This window comes from Dermacentor silvarum, chromosome 11 (assembly GCF_013339745.2).
Source record: "Dermacentor silvarum isolate Dsil-2018 chromosome 11, BIME_Dsil_1.4, whole genome shotgun sequence".
NCBI classification, from domain to species: domain Eukaryota; kingdom Metazoa; phylum Arthropoda; class Arachnida; order Ixodida; family Ixodidae; genus Dermacentor; species Dermacentor silvarum.
The window spans coordinates 102,286,860-102,311,563 of record NC_051164.1 but is presented as its reverse complement, the minus strand read 5'-3'; the positions used below and the strand labels follow the sequence as shown (position 1 = coordinate 102,311,563).

At 46.5% G+C, this 24,704-nt stretch overlaps 2 protein-coding genes and 1 pseudogene across 4 annotated transcripts in view; 2 read left to right on the top strand and 1 right to left on the bottom strand.

Annotated features, from left to right (window-relative positions):
* LOC119433986 (flavin-containing monooxygenase 5) overlaps window positions 1–18,328 on the top strand; it is a 50,130-nt gene extending 31,802 nt beyond the window's left edge. The window contains exons 2-4 of the mRNA XM_037701279.2: window positions 10,062–10,385; window positions 13,409–13,706; window positions 15,506–18,328. Of these exons, the coding sequence (XP_037557207.1) occupies window positions 10,081–10,385; window positions 13,409–13,706; window positions 15,506–16,477 (1,575 nt within the window). The 5' untranslated portion in view covers window positions 10,062–10,080 and the 3' untranslated portion in view covers window positions 16,478–18,328. The remainder of the gene's footprint in view (window positions 1–10,061; window positions 10,386–13,408; window positions 13,707–15,505) is intronic.
* Window positions 1–24,704, bottom strand: part of LOC119433990 (uncharacterized) — a 165,286-nt gene that overhangs the window by 56,280 nt on the left and 84,302 nt on the right. The gene's annotated exons all lie outside the window — the stretch shown is intronic.
* LOC125941510 (flavin-containing monooxygenase 5-like) lies at window positions 18,386–21,082 on the top strand (annotated as a pseudogene).

The window sequence follows — 24,704 nt, the reverse complement described above, 5'->3', positions numbered from 1 at the left end:
GAGGTGAGCGCGCGTCTCATCCCCAAGCGTACCGGTGTGTCCTAAGCTCTGTCCGCGCGGCTCCGCTACGGCTCGGCCCACGCACCGTATCATGAAATTGTAATCTGCGGCGGGTAAAAAGGCTAAGGGCAAGCAGTGAGGGTTGGCTGATTGATGCGCGCTGTGCTTCCGCGCGCCACCTGGTGTTGTAGGTATAGCGTAATCTCAAGTTTTCAACACGCGGCGAAGCGAGAAGGAGCACGAAGCAATCGCTCCCAGCCACCGACGATTTTCATCACACCATCGTTGCGACAGCGAGTGTTCCCGCTCATAGAGTAAAATCTGTTCACGTTTGCCTGTGTGCGCTTGAAACTATGCTTCTTAGCTTCGTAGACTTGTCTAATATTTCGCGAAATATAGCGGCTTTACTTTTTCTGCCGAAACTGCGACTGTTAAACCGAATAGATTTCTTAGGCTCTTTTGCCTGTTTTTGTGTTCGGAGGTTGCAGGTCCGAGGGTGGCACAAGGGCGCCGACAGAAAGGGTGGGCGTGCTCACCGATGCGGGGCGCCAAGAAGGTTTCAGTAAACAAATAATATACTTGCAGCCCTTGCAGATTCTTACGAGCAGGGGTGAAGCCAGCACTTGCCTGTACTTCACTCTTCAAAGCGTGCCGCACTACCTTGAGATCGGCAACAGTTCAGCTGCTCTTGCTCCGTTGATGCAAGTTCTAGGCTAATTAGAAAATAAAATGTTGTTTCGGAATAAAATCTTACCATCGACTGAGTAGTGATATCAAGACGCTCAAGTTTCACCCTCAAACGAGTGATACAGACAGACACATCGAGAAGCATATATACGGCCGAATTGGCACAGTTAAGGCCGCTGGAAGTTACAAGAAAACGCTTCTGGTTCTTCGCCATATGCTAACGTAATTCCTCTAGTGCCATGGTAGCGGCCGGCTTCCCCTTTAGGAGATCATCTCCACTCCAGAATTTGCGGGGCCCGTTCGTTGCCGAACGCCAACACCTCCTCAGTAGACGTCAATTGTCATATATCTTTGATACAAGCATGATGTCCACCGATGCTACCATTAAATATGTGCTGGTTAATTGATCTACGGAATCATGCAATCAAACATTACCTAAATATCCTCACTGCAAGAAATGTGTATTCAAGCGCACTACTTGTTTGACAAAGCTAATAGCTTTCTGCAAGCGTTCGGCTATTAGCTTACATTCACAATAATTGTCGATACTTACTGCGCAATTTTTGCATAACTTCTTTCTTGGGTAAGTTAGTTGAAGCCATTTTTGAACAAATAAAACAAACACAAAGAACAGAACGGCGGTGGCGTCTGGTCTTCTGTTTGTATTTGTTAGCTCTTTCACGGTGTTTAAAAATTCGTACTGGGCTCCGCTGCACATTTTATTCCACTTTATGGGGAGATTGCTGTTAATTAGCAAAATAACCGTGAAACGGTGGCTAACTCGACCAGCACGCATAATTTTTAAAGAGCGATGTTGTGAAGCGGCGCTTTGCTTTTGTGTTGGCAACGCTAATAACAGAGAATAATAAAAGTAAAACGACCATTCGCTTCTTTCTTGCACTAGGACACACATCGATGCAATTTATTTAATCAATATTCCGTCCTTCTGGTACTGCGCGAGTTATTCGTTTGGGAACGTTAAGAAGGCTCACAGCAAACTGGGGGCATGTTTGAAGGCTTCCATGCACTGCAAGCAGAGGTGAGTTCTTGATTGAAGCCGATCTGGCAGGGAAATATCATGAAAATAAGTAATAAAGCATGCCGACCACTGAAGAAATTCAAGAGAGGACGTTTCAGCTCCTGAGACAGCAGCCTTGTTCCGAACAATAGGCTCCCGAGAACAAGGGTGCCGTCAGGAGTGCCGAAACGTCTTTCCTACAATTTCTTTTCTAGTCGGTGTCATTTATTACTTATTTCCATTGCACTCAGATTCTTCACACGTCCTGCCTTCACTCTCGTTTACCGAAACCGCGACAAGCATAAAACGTTTCCTCGAGCACTTCGAAAGGACGTGCAAATAAATTTGCCGGGCGATCGAAACGAACACGCGCGCGCCCGTATGCAGACGGAAAAGCAGAAGAACCAGTACACAGAAGATTTGTGTTTTGCCATTATGATCAACTTTCTAAGAGTCAACTCTGACACGGAATTTTAATTTCCGGAAGTGTGACGTTGTGATTTGATGCGTTGTGGCCGAAAGCGCGCTCTCCTCGTAAAATTTCCTCATTCTAGAGAATAGCGGAGTGTCGTGAATGCACAACGTATGGAAATTGCGAGCTCTTCAGTTGGTGTGGCTGCCTAAGCCAGCAAAAGGTGAACGCTGATTTCACGTGTGGTTTTCTGCCAACGCGACACCAGCTTATCACCGTCCCTATAGTTTGCAAATTAAGTTATACGCACAGAGTTATTAGAAGTTGAACGGCGCAGAAAAGAAGAAACCGTGAGGCTACATTCCCTCGAGCGCACAATAAATGTCGGCCTCTGGAACACGCCCTTTTTAGAAGCGCCCGTAATGTATCAGAGACAGAGGTTCACAGGAATACGAAGGCTCGAAGTGACTAACAGTTGTAGAAAAAGGAATGTCGCTAGACGCAACGGACCTACAAGGGGACGGAGACAAGTTTCATTGTCGAAAGGTAATTGGCTTCAGCGACATTCCTGGTTCTACCACTGTTGATGTCATAAGATGTCAGGTGCTTCGCGTTCACAGCCAAATGACACGTACTGAGATAAGTTGGAGTTCACCTTGAGACAGCGTAAGGTGTGAAATAATTTTCGGGCGTTCCTACAACATAAACAAAAGTTCCGAAAAAGGACGCTAGGTATTTCTCTTTCCGATAAAATAATTCGGGTCATAAACAGTGAAGCGAAAGCTGTACCAAACACGCACAATCGCCTCGTTGCCCGCACCGAAAATGCCAAGGTAGCACATTCATTTGGTTTCCGTAGCTACGGTGTTCTATATACTGCGGAGCACGAGGTCGATGGTTCGATTCCCATAAGCGGCGGCCGCATTTTCGTGAAGGGGAAATACAAAAAACGCTCGGGTACAGTGATTTATGTGCACTATAAAGAAAACGCTACAGGTGGTTAAATGTTTTTTTTTTCTTTCTTTTAGTCGGGAGATCTTTTAGTCGATAGGATGTCCCTCGTAACTCACTGTGTGGTTTTGACACATTAAACCGCACGATTCAGTTAACCTGGTTGGTACTCGCCTTAACAATGAAACATTCGGATCAAGGAGAGAGAGAGAGGAGGCCTTTGCGCGGTGTAAGCACGCCTCCTCGCCTCTCCGCTCCACCATCCCCCCGGGAGTCAGTAAGTGAACCGGTCCTGAAAGTAATGCCCAATGTGGGTGCACCGACGCGTTTCAGAAAGGAACGCTGAAAGTAGGTGTACGTACATATAACTGCAAGCAGCAAACAAACGCCTCAGCCGGTCTGCCTGTCGGACGCGGATGCGGCGACGCTAGCTAGTTAGCAACGTCTTAGCAGTCGTGTCCGCAGGCCAAATGCCGGGTGAAACCCAAGCGCGCGAGTGCCCGAGGCACGAGAAGTTGCCACGACGGGAGCGCACTCGCGAAGGTCGACGTCATTTCCGTCCGAGCTGTGAGAGTGGTCCGCCTCGGCAGCAGCCACACATGGCCCGACTTCCCTCAGATCGGATAGCCTCGTTCAGGCGAAGTACAGCCAAAGACCGCCGCCTGGCACGCTCGTGCAAGTGAAGTGAAAAACGCGGGACGTGGACCAATAGTGAGCACTGCATAGAATTGAGCATTTTTTTTTTTTTTTGGAGTGAAACGCCTTTAATATTAGTCGGAAAGGGTCGCTTGCTTTAACCGCATGTAACGAAAACATATTACAGTGGAATCTTTTTGATACCATTCGGCATAATACGTGTTTCGGGATAATAGGTTTATTTTTATTTATTACGATATGCTTGGATAATGCGTTGCATAATACGATTTTCGGATGATACGCTTTATTTCCCGGCTCCCCGTGAAGATCGTATCAACAAGATTCTACTGTACAGCATTGCTGCATATATCTTTGCAATCGTAGTATACCCACGCACGTCACTTTGGTATCGTTGCGTATAGGAAAGAAGCCATTAGTCGATCATACGCGTATCGCGCGCACAGATGGCGCCGTTGTGGCGCCACGTATGACTCAATCGGAGCTCAATTCAGCCTCTTGCTCGCCGTTCAGAGACGCATAGCGCGGCAGCGCACTTGTCGATACGAGCGGGAGTGGTCGCATTTGAGAGAGCTCACTCCTCCTCAGCCATAGTAAATATACTCTTCATCAAACACAAATTAGTGCTGATGAGGGGCTATAAGGCCTATACAAGTGTGCAAAAAAGTTTACAGAAATGCCACGCTTGCTTTGTTACGGCGCTCCTCGCGTTCGGCGCGCAGGATCCAGAAATGGCGTCGAGAGAGTTGGGCATCAAGACAGAGGGATGCTAATTGACGCCCACTGCCTCTGACCACAGTGGGCCCATAGGGAATGAGCACGATTGCAAAAGTAAATTAGACCGTAAGACCCCTGCAATAGCTGTGACATAAGTTGAAAATGTAAGGTTTAGTATCGCGCAAGGGTCGGATACGGCCAAAGAGCGCCATGCAAGTGGTGATGTGATGTCAGTGAATTCTCATTTAGATGGAAAGATGAATAGCGATAGGTAGATGTAACATGCCTGTAAAAGCGGCTAAAATTAAAACGCCTAGAGTGCCTAAAATAGGTAAGTATATTCAAATAATGACCATGAAGCTAAAGTGTGCTGTTACTATAAAGTATATGTTTACAAAGGCGTGATATACTATGCCGAATAAGTATCAGTAACACTACCGCCTCAGGAGGGCCGCTAATTCAAATGCGTGAGTAAATGTAACTTTTGCGGTTACCTCATCTCTGTACTCTATCGTACCCATACGGCCTCTGCAGCATGCGCAAGACGTTTAACATACGCCACAGCGACAGTGTGCGTGAAACAGCTTACCCATTTTTTTTTTTTACCCTCGTGTTTCCGTGCTTTGTGTTGCGTGCTTTAGCATTTTTAGTGCAATGCACTGTTCAAGGGCATGCACGAACACTTTGTTTTGGAATGCAATAGCCCGGCTTGGCAGGAGAGTACTTGTGGTTGGCGGCACGCTCTGTCACCTCTCTACACGCACCTGCGCAGCGTGTTTATATGTAACTGCAGCCGTAACTTGATTCGAGCTAGAAAGACAGAAAACTTGGTGCCACACAGAGAAGTGTTCCCTTTAACAGTGAACCACACTTACGCGTGCACTTCCAATGTTGTCTGCATAGGTGGTGTGACACGATGAAAGAAAGCATTAAAGACATAGAAGCAAGAACGAAGGCAAAAGACTAAGTTAGCAATCAATGTCGTGTGCGCGTTTCTCCCTTGCGTGTGTCTTTATATGGGGCCCTAAAATCGTGTTTTCCCAGACGCACCAACTTGCCCGAGAAGAAGTTTTGTAAATTACACGGCTCGGCTTTCACCGCTATCTACACGCCCGTCATCACGCATTGCAGAGTAGTTGACGGTGCTCCCGTCCGTTGGAGAACGTAGAGACTTAGCATGCGGCTTTGTCCATGGAATGTGTGTGCGTGTTATGTGGGCGAGTGGGTAGCTTCAATTTCTTAACTGTGTATTGGCACAGCCGGCTTTGACGTAACCGACCGTCCAGTTCCTCAGCAGTTATCGCGCAATAAACAATGCACTACTGCCTATAACATCTGCGACGTGCGTGTAGCTTGGTTAGGATGCGCCTATACTGATCGAAGGCCTCGTCATACGACGTATCAGCTTTCAACTCAGCTCCCTTGCGGCAGTACAGCACTGAAAATGCAGAATGCTGTGAACGTCATTATTATTATTATTATTATTATTATTATTATTATTATTATTATTATTATTATTATTATTATTATTATTATTATTATTATTATTATTATTATTATTATTATTATTATTATAGACGAGAAGTCAATGTTCACGAATGCCCTGGTGCAGCAAGCTCGTCGTGAGCAAGATTGATAACGTGACAGACAGTGATACTGGTGGGAAAGCTGTTCACCGGCAAATAATAAAACAACAAACGCGCGGTACTAATCAGTTTTGTTTCGTCCTCATCAGTTGGACGCAATGGCACAACACTGCTAATTTGACCGCAATGCTAGCCTGCGACGTCTGATCAGCAAAAAAAAAAAAAAAAGCATTAAAAAGAAAAAAAAAATCAAGGAAAAAATACAGGAATCACCATCTCCATAATCTCTTACAGTTCATGCTCCTGTCTCTTGTCGTCCTCATGTTCTGTTGGTCCCGATTTGTTTGTTCAATTTTTTTTCTGATATCCATGTACCTTTTTTTGTTTACCAGCCCCATTCTTGCTTGGGTGAGAAGCACTCACACTATGTATATACAAATAAAAAAATCTATATATGAAGTCAGGCCGCCAATGGAAACTGAACCTGGCAACGTTCAACACGCGCACCCTCTCGAGTGAGGCTAGCTTAGCAGGACTATTTGAAGAATTATCAGGCATTTCCTGGGATATTATTGGCCTTAGTGAGATTAGAAGAACTGGTGAGGCTTACACAGTGCTGACTAACGGCCACGTCCTCTGCTACAGAGGTCTTCCAGATAAGAAAGAATCCGGGGTAGGATTTTTAGTGCATAACAACATAGCGGGCAACATTGATGAATTCTACAGCATAAATGAGAGGGTAGCAGTTGTAGTAATAAAGCTGAATAGGAGGTACAAAATGAAGGTAGTACAAGCCTATGCCCCAACCTCTAGTCACGATGATGAAGAAATAGAACAGTTTTATGAAGATGTTGAACTAGCAATGAGAAAGGTGCAAACTCAGTATACTTTAGTCATGGGCGACTTCAATGCAAAAGTGGGGAAAAAGCAGGTTGGTGAGCAAGCAATTGGCAACTACGGCATCGATTCTAGGAATGCAAGAGGAGAGATGTTAGTAGAATTCGCGGAAAGGAATAGGCTCCGAATAATGAATACCTTCTTCAGGAAGCGCAGCAATAGGAAGTGGACCTGGAAAAGCCCTAATGGAGAAACAAGGAATGAAATAGATTTCATACTCTCTGCCGATCCAAACATAGTGCAGGATGTAGAAGTGTTAGGTAAGGTTAAGTGCAGTGACCATAGGTTAGTGAGGTCTCGGATTTCTCTCAATTTGAAGAGAGAGAGAGTGAAATTAGTCAAGAGGAAACAGGCCAACCTAGAGGCAGTAAGGGTAAAAGCAGACCAATTTAGGCTGGTGCTTGCAAACAAATATGCAGCTTTAGAAAAGGAAGATAAAGACAACATAGAAGTAATGAATGAAACCGTAACTAGGTTGATCTCAGAAGCAGCAATTGAAGTGGGAGGTAGGGCACCAAGGCAACCAGTAGGTAAGCTCTCCCAAGAAACAAAGGACCTAATAAAGAAACGACAGAAGATGAAAATATCCAACTCAAGAGATCAGATAGAATTCGCTGAACTGTCAAAACTAATCAACAAGAAAAAAGTAAGGGATATTCGAAATTATAACGTGGGAAAGATTGAGGAAGCCGTAAAATATGGACGCAGCATTAAATCAGTAAGAAGAAAGCTTGGCATAGGACAAGGCAAGATGTATTCACTGAAAGATAAGCATGGTAATATCATCAGCAATTTCGATGACATAGTAAAAGCAGCGGAAGAATTCTATACTGACCTGTACAGTGCCCAAAACAGCCAAGCTACTTTCATTCAAAATAGTGATGAACCGGATACAGAGGCTCCTTCTATAACTAGCGCTGAAGTTAGAAGGGCCTTGAAAGACATGACCAGGGGAAAAGCTGCTGGAGAAGATGGAATAACAGTAGATTTAATCAAAGATGGAGGAGATATCATGCTTGAAAAGCTTGCAGCCCTTTATACGCAATGCCTCACAACTTCACGTGTACCAGAGAGCTGGAAGAACGCCAACATTATACTAATCCATAAGAAGGGAGACGTTAAAGAACTGAAGAATTATAGACCCATTAGCTTGCTTTCAGTATTGTATAAAATATTCACCAAGATAATTTCCAATAAAATCAGGGCAACACTTGACTTCAGCCAACCAAGAGAACAGGCTGGCTTCAGGAAGGGATATTCTACGATGGATCATATCCATGTCATAAATCAGATAATCGAGAAATCTGCGGAGTACAATCAACCTCTCTACATGGCTTTCATAGATTATGAAAAGGCATTTGATTCAGTAGAGATACCAGCAGTCATAGAGGCATTGCGTAATCAAGGAGTACAGGAGGCATACGTGAATATCTTAGCAAACATCTACAAGGATTCCACAGCTACCTTGGTTCTCCACAAGAAAAGTAGAAAGATACCTATCAAGAAAGGGGTCAGGCAAGGAGACACAATCTCTCCAATGCTATTCACTGCATGCTTAGAAGAAGTATTCAAGCTGTTAGACTGGGAAGGCTTAGGAGTGAGGATCAACGGCGAATATCTCAGCAACCTTCGGTTTGCAGATGACATTGTCCTATTCAGCAACAATGGAGACGAATTACAACAAATGATTGAGGACCTTAATCGAGAAAGTGTAAGAATTGGGCTGAAGATGAATATGCAGAAGACAAAGATAATGTTCAATAGCCTGGCAAGAGAAAAAGAATTCAGGATAGCCAGTCAGCCTCTAGAATCTGTAAAGGAGTACGTTTATCTAGGTCAATTACTCACAGGGGACCCTGATCACGAGAAAGAAATTTACAGAAGAATAAAATTGGGTTGGAGTGCATACGGCAGGCATTACCAAATCCTGACTGAGAGCTTACCACTGTCGTTGAAAAGAAAAGTGTACAATCATTGCATTCTACCGGTGCTAACATATGGGGCAGAAACTTGGAGGTTAACAAAGAAGCTCGAGAACAAGTTAAGGACCGCACAAAGAGCGATGGAACGAAAAATCTTAGGACTAACGTTAAGAGACAGGAAGAGAGCGGTGTGGATCAGAGAACAAACGGGGATAACCGATATTCTAGTTGACATTAAGCGGAAGAAATGGAGCTGGGCAGGCCATGTAATGCGTAGGATGGATAACCGGTGGACAATTAGGGTTACAGAATGGATACCAAGAGAAGGGAAGCGCAGTCGAGGTCGGCAGAAAACCAGATGGGATGATGAAGTTAGGAAATTTGCAGGCGCAAGTTGGAATACGCTAGCGCAAGACAGGGGTAATTGGAGATCGCAGGGAGAGGCCTTCGTCCTGCAGTGGACATAAAATATAGGCTGATGATGATATATGAAGTCGGTGCCTTCTTTCACAATGGATATATGCTACCACCGATGGTTGTTGACATCTGCTTCTAAGTATCCCCCTATCTAATCGCTATAACTAGGGCGTGGAATCGTAGGTTTGTTGCTCTTTTTTTTAAACCAAGAAACAATTCATCGTTTGAAGCGCGAACTCAAACACACTAAGATATACGCTTGGCTTTCAACTGAACTATTTGAACATGACCAGAGACTACTCGTAATTATTATAGGTCATGCTCGGACTCTGTATCACGCATTTATATATATGTGTAATATTATTTCAAGTCCTTTGTCCTGTTGTTGTCTCATCTAGCGTTTCTTTTTTTTTTTTTTCGTGTGGCGTGTGCGTGCGTGTGAAGTGTGTTCAGCAACGATTTTGGGGTTCCCGGGCTTTCCAGTAGCCAAACTGTCTATATTTGTCGTGTACTTAGATTTAGGTGCACGTTAAAGAGCCCCAGGTGGTCCTAATTTCCGGAGTCCCCCACTACGGCGTGCCTCATCATCAGATTGTGGTTTTGGCACGTAAAACCCCATAATTTAATTGTCGCAGCTAATGAACAAACACAGAATATAGACAGCACAAGCGCTTTTTCTGTCTCGGTTCTTGTGTTTTTGTTTGTGCCCTATATCTGCGAAATGTCTCACTTGCCCGTTCAGTTACAAACAGAGAGAGCTAGAGAGATAGATAAAGATTTCGGTTTCCTTTCTTCCGCAGAGTCACAGACTCCCCCAAAATGCGAGTTGCGGTGATCGGTGCTGGCTGCTGCGGCATCACGGCCGTCAAGGCATGCCTCGAAGAAAGGCTCGACGTGGTCTGCTTCGAGAAGGCCTCCGACTGCGGCGGGCTATGGTGGTACCGGGAGGAGACGCTCGAGTCCGGTACCGGTACCGTGATGCGCTTCACCGTGGCCAACACCAGCAAGGAGATGTCCTGCTACAGCGACTTCCCGCCGGACAAGGACGCTCCATTGTTCATGACACACTGGCAGACGCTCCGTTACATTAGAAGCTACGCGGACCACTTCGGGGTGACTCCGAGGTATGGCTTGGCACATTAGCTGGAATTTCACCTTTGATGGCGAGTGTTAAACGAGACAAAAGAAGACATCGTGGTTGACATACCTCATTACTTTTGGAAGAAATATTGTGATGAAAAAAAAAAAATCACAGTGTCTCTCATGTTATCCCTAAGACGACTTGAAGGCGAAAGCCGAAGTGCCGAGGCATTGAAGACCAAACCCTTTAATTCGCTTAGTGTAGTTCGCTTAGTCATGCATTTTAATACGCTGAGTAATCCTCTTAATTCGCTTACTCATACTCTTAATCCGCTTACTCAAACCCACTACACCTAAAGTAGTGGGTTCGGCTCCCACCAAAAGTCATGGGTTCGAGTGCCTCAATTAGCTCTATAATTATTACCTGTGCCTTAATTAACTTCCCCCCAACACCAAATGTCGTGGGCTCTACTCCCATCAAAGGTCAAGGGTTCGACTCCGTTTTGTACCTATCGTGTAGTTGACACGTTTTCGCTCAAAGACTAGTCGACTGAACGATGACATAAGGTTTTCGCCTTAATAACCGAAGAACTAATATCAATCATCCTGCTTCAACTTATCATTAAAAAGAATGTAAATAGGTCGAGAAGGCTTAGGAGTGAGAATCAACGGCGAATATCTCCGCAAAGTTCGGTTTGCAGATGACATTGTCCTATTCAGCAACAATCGGGACGAATTACAGCAAATGATTGAGGAAGTTAACCGAGAAAGTGTAAGAGTGGGGTTGAAGATTAATATGCAGAAGACAAAGATAATGTTCAATAGCCTGGCAATGGAAAAAAGAATTCAGGATCGCCAGTCAGCATCTAGAGTCTGTAAAGGAGTACGTTTATCTAGGTCAATTACTCACAGGGTAGCCTGATCAGGATAAAAATTTATAGAAGAAAAAAATTGGGCTTGAGTGCATACGGCAGGCATTACCAAATCCTGACTGGGAGGTTACCACTGTCCTTGAAAATAAAAGTGAACAATCATTGCATTCTACCGGTGCTAACATATGGGTTAGAAACTTGGAGGTTAACAAAGAAGCTCGAGAACAAGTTAAGGACCGCACAAAGAGCGATGGAACGATAGATGTTAGGCCTCACGTTAAGAGACAGGAAGAGAGCGGTGTGGATCAGAGAACAAACGGGGTCAGCCGATATTCTAGTTGACATTAAGCGGAAAAAATGGAGCTGGGCCGGCCATGTAATGCGTAGGATGGATAACCGGTGGACCATTAGAGTTACAGAATGAATACCAAGAGAAGGGAAGCGCAGTTGAGGACGGCAGAAAACTAGGTGGAGTGATGAAGTTAGGAAATTCACAGGTGCAAGTTGGAATCAGCTAGCGCAAGACAAGGGTAATTGGAGATCGCAGAGAGAGGCCTTCGTCCTGCAGTGGACATAAATATAGGTTGATGATGATGATTATCCCTCTGCTTAGTTAGAATTGTATGTCTTATTTCTACAAATAGAGCTGAATACATGCTCACTTTGGGACGCTTAAAAATTGTAAGACACAGCAAGTTGCTAACACGCATGATTTAAGCATACCCCTTACGTTGGAATTAACTCGAAACGCACGCACGCGTGTTGACGTGCTACATTCTCGAATGCAGTCGCTAAAACCCATGCGAAGACATGCAGGTATTTTTGACATCTTGACGTGTTTCACCGTATCAACCTTCACAGAGTATGCTGGTGCTTATAACCTGATAGCGGCCTGTTTCTATTTCTTAGGAGGTCATATCGCATGCGAAGTAAATAAATTGTCTAAAGGTGTTGCGGCAGCAAAATAGCTCCTTTTCAGACCCTCTCTTGATTCTTTGCACCCATACATTCATGCGTTACGGCTATATCGCGTAAGACCACAGCGGCCCATTTAATTATTATTATTATTATTATTATTATTATTATTATTATTATTATTATTATTATTATTATATTTATTACTATTATTATCATCATCATTAAATGTATGTAAGGTAACGTTGGCGTCTCGTAGAAGCACCAGCTACTTCTCTGCTCCGCCGTGCAATTAACTGGGGAGCATCCTAAGGAGAACAAAATCCATAGCCTGCGAGAAAAAAAAAAAAAAAAAGCACTCAAGAACGAGTTTGTTGTGCGAGTCATTGTAAGGAGGTGAGTGTGACCCACGACAATGGTAATAAATGTAATCGACAATGACGAATATCGACTGGCTCATAGTTAATGAAATTGAAGCGTTTGAACGTCCCGCAACTACACACTGGCTTATACGGGACGCCGTATAGGGCGAGGGAATGGGGTCGCGCCACGACCGGGACCGAACCAGCTATCTGAAGCTCAGCAGCGCAACGCCATATGCACTTGAGCCACCGGGGTGGATCGATTGGCACCTAGTTTATCACTTATCGCCAGAAACCTTGAAGATGTAGGTTGTTTACAGCTCTTAGTCTAAGGCCCATTCTTGGTTTCCGTGGCGATCGCGTTCTTTGGCACGGAAACATGTTTTTCTTCGGTGACAATTTCTGTACGCATGAGAAAGTACCGAACACTTGAGAGAAAAGCATCTATGCAGTGGCCTATTGGCTACCTTCCATGCGAGTATAACGCAAGTGACGTCACAGCTTACACGCATTTGTGAGGTAGTCATGATTTAGCCACACACGCTCGACTTGTTTCGCAAGACTCGGAAGAGTATAATCAGCTGCAACCTCAGCGGTTAAGTACTCAGATGGGCAAATGTGATAGTCACTTCTTTTTGTCTCCTGCGCCATCCGACCATCATTTCCCGTCTGAAAACAATTCTGATGCTGTGTTCAGTCTAGTATTAACACGCTGAAGATGGTGAAGTGAGCCTAACGGAATACATAGTTTCCTCGAGGCTACAAGAAACGTGGACAAGAAACGTGGACGCCGCTTGTTCGGAGACATTACCACGCCTTGGCCACGTTCCCTAAAGCGCGCTGCTCGAAATTAACGGCGTCCATTTTTTTAGGTGTTTCGCGATTTCAAATCCAGCGCTACGATCATTACACTCTCAGGATACGGTTCAACCACGAAGTGCTCAGGCTCGGCAAGGACGGCACAATCAGGATCCGCGACTCAGCGGCAGGCCGTGAGTGGGAAGAGACCTTCGACGCCGTGCTGGTGTGCTCCGGGCACCACGCCACTCCGCTGATGCCCGAAGTCCCGGGTCGAGAGCTGTTCCGCGGCCGGGTGATGCACTCACGCGACTACAAGGACGTCGACGAGAGGATTCGCGACAAGAACGCGGTCGTCGTCGGCTGCGCCAACTCTGCAATCGACGTGGCGGTCAACCTGGCCTCCGTTGCGCGGCAGGTTAGTAGCAAGACGGCCTCTTAAAAAAACTGTCTGTAAAGCTTTACTGCTGCCACATCATCTGAGAGCCGGGGACAGGGTTTACTCAGTGCAATTATCCATTCCTTGACGCCATGGCATGCGCCTTTACGCCTAGTTTTTATTGCGATAGCAATTATATGGACACTCCAAGCGCATTTCTGCCGTTGCCGTCGCCGTGATGGTCCGCATGAAGTCCAAACACATTAACATCGTCGCCGCGCGCCGTACGCTGTATGTACGAGTGAGAGCTTGCGAGGGTCAGCCGACGATCATGGCTCAATCTCGCTCGTGCGACCGAGGTTGGCGGGGCGGATGCGCACCGTCTTCTGTCGGGCGTGAGGCACGGGGGGGGGGGGGGGGCGACGCGAGGGAGGAGGGGGAAGAGACGTTTAACTCCGGGGGCTGCTGCTTACGGCGCGGCCGTGCGGCCGCCGTATCTTGCAGGCGATCTGCGATGTGGTCAAAGTACGCGGAGTGCCGGTAGCTTCGAATGCGCTGTGCTTTCGACGTTTAGTTCGCGTTACAGCCAGAGACAGCACGAATGTCAATTCGCTCCCAGCTGGGCCGCGCTTCCTCACTCCAGCGTTTTGACAACGAGTTTCCGCGGTCATCGAGCGTGATGTATTCATGTATACCTGTGCGCGCGTGACAGCATGCTTGTTAATTTAGTTATTAAGCGAATGTATGCAAGTTTACACGGCCAACTAATATTCTTACTTCGTATAGCTGTCTACTAATTTGCTATCGCAATCAATGCTTGGCCTTTCGGGCAAAACTGCGACTTTATTGTTGTTTTTTGTTTAATTACTGTAGATAAATGGGAAAGTAGGATTCATTAGAGCCTGTTACACGCTTGAGAAATTCAAGCTACCATTTTCCTCACATCACACGCGTACATCTTACAGACACAAACACACTAAGCCTACCAAAAGAAAAACGTAAATGTAAGCATGGCAATAATTCCCGAAGAAGCGATCTACGAGTATATGCACCCGCGTAACCTAACAGAAATTCGTGGCGTCCTTGTGCCGTGATCAATGCATCGTTTACTTTGCATAAGATAGAGATACCACATACAACATTTTAACGCGACGGCGCTTGAGAGCCCGAAACAAGGGTTTGTTCTGTCGACTCCATTACTCCATGAAGGGCGTCATCGTGAACGAGTTCAGAGGAACGAGACTCCCTGGTCAGCTTCTTCGTCGTTGTCGCCGTCATTGTTGTTGTTGTTGTTGTTGCTGATATGGTACAATTGGTTTTATTCATGCGAAAATTTACCCCCTCCTCTACCTTAGTCAAACCAATAGTCATTTTGGCGGCAAAAAATGAATAAAAGACCAGCGAGAGAGAACTGGAATTGAAGCGCATGGACACTGGCATGCAAAAATGCCCGTCTACCGCACATTGGGTGCACGTTAAAGAACCCCGGAAGGTCAAAGTTAATCCAGTCCCCCACTTCGGCATGCCTCATAATAATACCTTGGTTTTGCACACAGAGCACCACAATTTAATTTTAGCTTTTCATGTTACCATAACAATAACCTTAAAATTTACCTTGCCGAAGAATAGCCCTCTGATTCCAGGATCCGGAAAAAAAAGCCCGTTGGCTTCTTGTAATGAACATATTTGCATATTCAGGAAGCGCATGCCGCTCGGTGCTCATATTAGAACCAGAAGCGTAGCTGAACAGTTGGCAGAACACAATCAAACACGTCTTTTTGTTAGCTACACAAACTGAGCAGTGAATACCTCGTTGCTCTCTCTCTCTCTATCTGCAGGTCTTTCTGAGCACCAGGAGGGTGAACTGGATCCTTCCCAATCACTACCGAGGAGCTCCATTCGACGAGTACGCCTTCAACCAGCTGAGGCTGTGGCTGTACAGCTGGCTTCCCCGCTCCTACTACTCAAGTTTCCTCACCACCATCGCCAACGAAGCCTGGAGCCACAAGATGTTCGGCCTCGAACCTAACCACGACATCCTCACTCAGGGTCTCGTCGTCAACAACTACATACAGGGCAAGTTGCTGGACGGCACCATCAAACCACGAGGCGCTCCCGAACGATTCACCGAAACAGGTGTGGTCATGGACGGCGTCGAAGAGGAAGTGGATACCGTCGTCTTCGCCACAGGCTTCAAGGCAGACTTGCCTTTCCCGACGGACGCATTGCCACAGAAGGGAGAGAGGTTCCTCCTGTACAAGATGATGGTTCCTCCAGATAACCCTAACGTGGCGTTCTTGGGGTTCATCGACGCCAGCTCCAACATGCTGCAGGCCTTCGAGATGCAAGCCCGCTACATGGCCTTAGTGCTGTCCGGCAAACTACGCCTTCCGTCCAAGGAAGCGATGAAAGCCGACATAGAAGTGACGCAAAACATGATCACCTCCGCGTTCATCCCCACGGCAAGGCACGCTCTGATGATAGATCGAGTGCGCTACGTCGACGACCTAGCTGGCATCATCGGCGTGAGGCCGAACTTCTTTAAACTGTTCTTCACGGACCCCAAGTTGTACTGGACGCTGATTACGTCTCCATTGCTGAATTATCAGTTCAGGCTACGGGGACCTCACTCTTGGACCGGAGCTCGCGATGCCATATTGGGGCACAGGGACCGCATGCGTGCACCCCTGACTCGTCCTGAAGCGGGTGGAAACACTTCGAAGCCGTTCTCTAAGCACCACTTCACCACCGGGATGGTCGCGTTTGTGGCAGCGGCGACATCGTCAGCGTGGTATCTTGGAGCGTTTTGAGGTGCAGCAGACGGTTAAAAACAGTTATGTGCCCTTGTGACAGCAAGTATGTGTGTAAACGTACAAAGACGTGCCTGCTTCGCGGTGTGGTAAAACTACAAAAAAGAAAGAAGAACATGACTGAATGGTGGTCGTTCATGTGGGCATCAGTCGAAGCAGCAAGCACACCGAACTGACTTCAGCTTTGATCGCAGCATTACGCTCAGATGGAGCGTAAAATACGTCGAAAATGCGCTCCATGTGGCCCTCGCTTTATCTTTGCTCGCCTAATCATTCTCTACATCGCTGTAAAGTTCCCTGTGCCGAGTTGTGTACTGGTCTCGTCGACGCACCTATTTCCCTATTTGTGTGTTTTTGTAGCACGTGTTCAACGATACGTATTTCGTGCGTCAACATTTCGGGCAAAACAAAAAAAAACTTTATTTGCATTCCTGTATTTATTTCCCGGGCATATAAGCCTATTACTTTGCTAGGTACACATTATTAAATAGTACAGAACTCATATTCTACATATCATTTGTAGTGGTGACACCTTCCTGTAGTGCTACAAAAGAGACAGGGTAATACTTGAAGCTGCAGTATTTATAGTAATTAAATGACACTGAAGAAAAAAAAATGTCACAGTTTCGCCCTAAGGGCGAAGCAATGAATGCGATAGCAACACAGCAATGTCATACGAAGTAAGGTGAGCGGCTTTGGCAGCAATATGAATTGTAGTAAACATGAGCTGATTAAGTAAGCAGGTGTGCTGCGGCGTAAGTAGACCGACATGAAGAGACACTCGATGACCACGAGAAGGCGCGTGTGAAACGGTGGTGTTGATGAGAAGCGCTTCCCGTGGGCAGCGCGCGTGCGAAGGGACACACCTGTAGCGCTGCACTGCCGATCCGGGCAGCATTACATGTGTAGCGTGCGTTGGAAAATGTGGCCCGACTATTACTAACTGTGGTGTGAGCGCGCACAAACAAACCTGAATAGATCACACTGAATGACTGCAGACAACGACTGTCAAAACGCTGGCAGCAAGCGCATATACGCCGCAGCGGGCGAAGGTACGTGCGGTCTATCGCTTCAACGGAAACTGAGCGGCGAATGCACAGCGCATAAACGTCAGATCCGTGTGGAGATAAGAGACGGTGCGAGCGAGCGACGAGCGCGGTTGTTGGCAGAGTAGAAGTGCTACAAACTACACCTTTAATAAAGAGAATCTCCTCTAGGAAGCCTGCAAAAGAAGGAGCTTTCACATGCCTGCCCGTCCAACGCCTTACGTTTACAGAAAGATCAACTACAGCACGCAAGGAGGCTTCACGTCTTGTTCTTGCTCAGTCATATGATCGCTAGTCACGGTAAAATACATCAGCGTTGTTGCGGTACACCGTATCCGCAGGTAGTGAACACCAAGCGACAATGATTCGCGGAAAACAAAAACACAATTTAACAAGATCAGTCCTGGAAAGGTACGGCCTAACTTATTGACTAAAACAGCTCAAGACATAACCTGCTTCGTCGTTCAAGCAAAGTAATCCACCCAAGTTCTTTTTTCATTGCTGTTGCACTTACAAAGCGGTCATGTCTCCCCAGCACAAACCTTTATCGGGCAAGCCATAGATAAGCACGTGTGATTTCTGTCTTTGCGCAAAGGATCGCTTACACAGATAAGTTTTTAAAGCCAAGCACATGGGAAAAAGGCAGCGCTAGAACAGGTGTTCATGCAGGATCATTGCCGGTGTTGAACTCCTGAGATCAAGTTCAGCCGTTTACCGCGCGCCCCAGTATATTACACGTATCTGAGTTATAAAGCGGACCTCACGTCACCCCTGCTGCCGATACGAGAGGCCGTTGACTCTTGGTTCTATCAGTTTAATTTTCGCACAAATATATATATATATATATATATATATATATATATATATATATAGTGTTTGGCCGTTACCTGCCTTCAAGGTTCACGCAGCGTCTGTCAGGCCATGAGAGTAGCAGTGATAGGCGCCGGCTGCTGCGGCATTACGGCCGTCAAGGCATGCCTCGAAGAAGGACTGGACGTGGTCTGCTTCGAGAAGGCCTCAGACTGTGGCGGGCTATGGTGGTACCGGTACCGTGATGCGATTTACAGTCGCCAACAGTAGCAAGGAGATGTCCTGCTACAGTGACTTCCCGCCGGACAAGAACGCACCGCAGTTCATGAGACACTGGGAGACCCTCGAGTACATCCGAAGCTACGCCGACCACTTCGGGGTGATCGCAAAGATTCGCTTCAACCACGAAGTGCTCAGGCTCGACAGAGACGGGACCCTCAAGATCCGAGACTCGAAGACCAGTAGAGAGTGGGAGGACGTCTTCGACGGCGTCCTGGTCTGCACGGGTCATCACGGATCGCCCTCTGTTCCAGATATTCCTGGCCGCGAGCTCTTTCGAGGACGTGTGATGCACTCACGCGACTTCAAGTACGCCGACGATTCATTTAGGGATAAAACCGCGGTCGTCGTGGGATTTGGGAACTCGGCTCTGGACATAGCTGTGAACCTCAGCAGTGTGACACGGCAGGTAAGAAACTGATAGTCTCAAACCGGCTAACCGAACAATTGCGGGGTTTTCTTGCTTAAGGTCTTTTTTGGAATCGTTGTGCCCATTCTTGATGTGACATCGCCGTTCTGGCCCTGTTAAACATGTCTCGTATGTCTCTGCCCACTCGGAAACGTCCGTATAGTTGTGCTGCTTATCGCTGTGCTCGATTCCATGTTCACATATATCGAGTAGCTTGGCCACTATTCGGTTGTTGGCAGTTTGCCAGCGCGGATTGAGTACAATAGTTTCCTTATTCATTCTTCTTTTCTATCTCCCACAAACCACCACGTGACAACTTGCCGTCGCGTCAACGGCTCGGACAGATTCGTTTTTTAATAAAGTTGATCACGCTCTCTCTTTCTTTTTTTAATGACGTCACAAATATCCACATCAGTTCTTTATCCCACAGCGCTCGAGAACATGTTGGTAGCAACCCCGCTTAACCCGCCTGCCTTTCCTGTATTTCCATCGTTCTTACAAAGCGACGCGGGCAGTGCTGCAGTTCATAAAGTCAACTGGCCTCAATGACCGATTGTGAAGTGTTGGACAACCACGCGTGTTCACACTGAGAGTACTTTCTTCCCTCTCTCTCCTTTCTTTCTTTTCATCCCTTTAAACCCCTTCTCCCGTGTAGGGTAGAAAACCGGTCGTGCGTCTGGTTGACCTCCCTGCCTTTCCTTTCTTCTTTTTCCTTCTCCTCCTCCATCGTTCTCTCTCTTTCTCTCTTTCTCTGAAAACACTGCATCGAGATCATAAGTAATGGCTCTTCACGGTGAGATTATCAATGTACAAAAGCTACATGGAGTTTCCTAGTCTGCAGGTATCAAGCGCTACGTTTCTTGTCGATCTACGCAGGTTTTCCTGAGCACAAGGAGAATCAACTGGGTTCTACCGAGTCACCACAAGTCCGTGCCCATAGACGTTTACGTGCTGAACCAATTGAGACTTTGGATTTTTAGCTGGATGCCTCTAGCAAGCTTCGGTCGCTTCATTCTCGGAATAATAAAGAATGCGGAATAATAAAGAATGCCTGGGACCCGAAAAAACTTGGCCTCGAAGCCAACCACGACATCATGACTCAAGGCCTCGTCGTCAACGAGTACATTGACGGCAAGATTCTCGACGGCACCGTCAAGATCCGCGGCCCACCGCAAAGATTCACCCAGAGAGGGCTCGTCATGAACGACGTCGAAGAAGACGTCGACGCCGTGGTCTTCGCCACCGGCTTCAGACCTGCACTGCCGTTTCCCACAGACGCCCTGCCCAGAGACGGAGAGAGACTTCTGCTCTACAAGATGATGATTCCTCCAGCGAACCCCAACGTTCGGTCCTAGGCTTTGTAGATGCCAATGGTATAGTATCACGCCAGTGTTCGAGATGCAGGCTAGGTACATGGCACAGGTGTTTTCGGGCCAAGTGAAGCTGCCTTCCCGAGAAGCCATGGAAGCTGACGTCACCGCTACGCAAGAGAAGATCAAGTCCTGCTTCGTCCATACGCCGAGACACTCATTGATGATCGACAAGGTCGCCTACGTCGAGGACCTTGCGAAGGTTATCGGTGTTAAGCCTAACTACCTGAAGCTCCTTTTCACGGATCCGAAGCTATACTATACGCTGGTGACCTCTCCGGTCCTCACCTACCAGTACAGGCTGGAAGGCCCTCATTCGTGGAGCGGGGCTCGGGACGCAATCATGGGATTCGAGGAAAGAATGCGACCTACATTATTACACTGAAAAAAATGGTGGTTAGAAGAAATAATCGCTATCGCAATAATAAACCAGGGCACACAAAGAGGCATATTCAAGGAAAAGAGGTGGTGCGAACAGCACAAACGGTAACGACGCGCCTGTTGGTTGTCATATGCCAAATCTGCATGCAAAACGGCAGCTTCCCTTGATGTGCTTTTGTCATCTCGCTCTTTCTTCCCTCTTTACTCCCCTCCTTCATATCTTCCATTTCTATGTTTGTCTCCTCCTTTCTGAAGAGTAGGCGGCGTTGTGCCCCCTCCGGTGGCAGTTGCCAGCCTGCTCATCGGTCCTCCTTTCCTGTCAAATGTATGCATGTATTCAAGTCAAATAATAATAATAATAATAATAATAATAATAATAATAATAATAATAATAATAATAATAAGAATAATAAAAAGTTGCAGTGGCTTAGCTCGGCTATGCCAGGATATACGTAGCGTTAGCAAAGGTTCAGCTGATTATTCTTAGCTTTCCTGGTTGTCTCCTACGCTCAACCGCTAATTGCCAGGCAACTACTTCGGGATCCGATGAGTCAAGCTTCTCCGTTCTTCTGCGCTGTTGAGCAGCATTTGCGCTCTCCTTCTCCATGGCTATACCACACTGGCAAACGCCAGTCAGAAGCGCAGCGGCTCCAGCGCAGTGTCAGACGGCGACTGCACAGCGAGCGCGCGTCGGCGTCAGTGAGTCTACCACGGCTATGACGTCACTCCTCTGGAATGCGCAGACCGGCGGCGGTGAGTCGCGCGCGGCGGCGGCGGCGGAGTGCGCGAGAGGTGCCGGCTCCGGTGGCTCCGGTGCGCAAGCCGTGTGACATCACTGATCCTTGCGCATGCGCAGCACGGCTCTTGATGTGCCGCGCGAAGCGGGCTTGGCTAGGCCAGTGTAGCTAACGCTACAATAATAAAAAAATGTCAGCCCTTCCACTGGGGTGGAGATGGAAGACCAGCGAAGCTGTACTATGGTGGGAATTATGTATTTAGAATTATGACTATTAAGATGTGATGGTGTAATTGGTTATTTGAACTATTAAAGAATCAGAAGTATATATGATCCGATGGTTTTCATTTATTTAGTGACCACAGAGACCATGTCCGTATGGTCGCTACGGTACACCGCCATAGGGTGTACGGCAAAGGTTGGCACGTTCTTCATAAACACGTCACCAACGCCGCGCGCGTTCGGTGCGAACGCGGGCAAAGCGCCGCCGCCGTCGACAACAGTTCTGCGCGTTGCTGGTGCTGCTCCCCTCCCTCGCTCGCTCGCTCGCTCCCGTCCCCCGATGGCCTTTCGCGCGACGGAAGAAGTCGCGCTTGCTCTCCGCCGTGCGCTCGCTCCCTGTCCCCTCGCGCGCTTTCACTACCACATACAGCATACGACCAATGTGAGTTTCTTTCTTCACGCGGACACGATCATCGGAGACTGAGCCCTTAACAGCTTCGATGTAATAATCAATCAATCAATCATTTATTTATCGTGCCCAGGAACAACCGTGAGGTCTGGGATAATAATAATAATAATAATAATAATAATAATAATAATAATAATGAATCAATCATTTATCATGGCCAGGAACAACCGTGAGGTCTAGGTGCTGGCGCACGTATACACAGAAAAAGAAATACAGCAGGGGAATATCAGTAAAAAAAAAACTATGAATAAAAATAACAATCTTGAAAAGAAAAGTGTACATACATGTAACCGTAGGCACAAAATGCATACATAATAAAAGGTGGAGCAGGGAAGTTGAACGTGAAACTAAGACACAACAACGGAAAGCTCAGGGCAGAACAAAGACAGAGAGTTGTGAAAAATATTAAGGTCATGAAAGTGGGCGTTATAACGCCTGTATTCTGTGGACGGTTGAGTGTTGGTGGTGACAGGCAGCAACAAGGAAAGGTCTGTGTTCTCTGGTCATCTTGCGCGGAATACAAAACTTGATACAACTGAGGAGTTCGGGGCACGTGAGGATACCGTGAAGGCGTTTGAAAAGGAAAAGCAGGTCAGCGCGATTACGTCGGCAGCGAAGTAAGGGCAATGGCAATAATCCAACAGTGCTAGAGCAGGGCCCAGAGCCCGTGTTAGCAAAGCGGTGATGATATATGCTTAGAAACTTTTTCTGGACCCGATCTATAATGCCACTGTTGGATTTAGAAATGCCGTTCCAGACGACCGACGCGTATTCGAGTTGAGGAAGACAGATTGTTGTGTACAACTTGCGGAGCGGTGTAGGAGAATTGAATTCTCTCAACAGTCTGCAAACAGAGTCAAGAGTGCGCATGCCCTGAATTGCAACGCATTTGGTGTGAGCTGAAAAGTGTAAGGTTGTATCAAAAAGTACACCGAGATCATTGATCTCACGGACCTTACACAATAGTACAGAATCTACCGAATAAGAAAAATAAATGCTTGCTGTTTTCCGGGTGAAAGTCATGACTTTGGTCTTAGCAGCATTCAAGGTGAGGTTATTATCTGTGCACCATTTAGAAAAAAAAAGCAGGCCAGACTGCAGGATGCGACAGTCATCAACAGTGTGAATTGCCTTAAAAATCTTTATGTCATCGGCATATAGAAGGAATGAAGGATGCCGAATGGCGGAAAGAACGTCATTAATAAAAATTAAAAAAAAGGAGTGGTCCTAACACTGATCCTTGAGGAATTTCGCTGGTTACCATGTACGAAGAAGACGTTTGGCCGTTGACGTTAACAAAGCAAGATATATCGGTAAGATAACTCCGCAAGAGATTTACAATTGACGAGTCAACACCAAAGTGCGTAAGCTTGATGAGAAGCAGTGAGTGGCTTATCACATCAAAAGCATCACTGATGTCGCAATATATGGTGTCTACTTGCCCCGTTTGAAGTACCGGCGCGCAGATATGTGTGATGAAGCTTGCGAGATTAGTGACAGCGGAGCGGCCGGCGAGGAATCCATGCTGATTCGGAATCAATGTGTTCTTCACAGTACAAGACAATACGTTGTGAAGAGCAAGCTCAAAAACCTTAGACGTGGCACAGAGAAGAGGAATCGGGCGATAATTTGAGACATCGGTTTTACAGCCAGACTTAAATACAGGAAAAACACGAGCAGTTCTCCACATGCGAGGGAAAGTGGAAGTATTCAGAGAGCTAAGAAATGTAGATGTCAATACTGAGGCAAATATACCGCCGTACGCTTTTAAGATTGCGGAAAGGACACCATCAGGAGCGCAAGAAAGAAGAAAGGGAAGGCTTCAAGCGCTTAAGGCATTCGCTGATCAGCTTTGCATCAAACAACACAGGACTAGATGTAGGAGCCGTTGTGTGCTGCTGACTGACACCAGCGTTGAAACCTGAAGGTTTATATAATGAAGAGAAATGGGCAGCAAAACAATCCAAAGCAATCCAAAACAAATGGGCAGCAAAACAATCTAACAAAACGTCGCTTTATGCATTGAAGCACAAAATTAACTGGAACGCCAGTGCCTTTCTCCGCAAAGTTCGGGAATTATTATCTTGAAATTGGTGTCATCCTTAGAATTAATTCCAAGTGGATCCGCCTTGCGCACTCCCCGGCTACAATTTGTAAATTGCAATATGGGCCATCAAGTAATTAGTTAAAAACTTCATTAGGGAATTATTGTGAATGATTCGATTATGAATTTCAATTTCTTGTGCAAGCAATGTCCGCCTTTTCGAGTTGAACAACTAATTAACTAGAATTAGGCTATCTGCCACAGGCAACCATAAATAAATTTTGAATGTGTTCGCTGAAACACCCTGTATAACCATTGTATGCTGACCGAAAATGCAGTGCAGCCGACCTCTGTTCAGCGTAACGAAAACAAATTATTACATAAAACCTGAGGAAATGATGTCGGCTCGCAGGTAACTGAAGCACATCGACCCGCTAATGGAACAGTGGATTATATAAGTT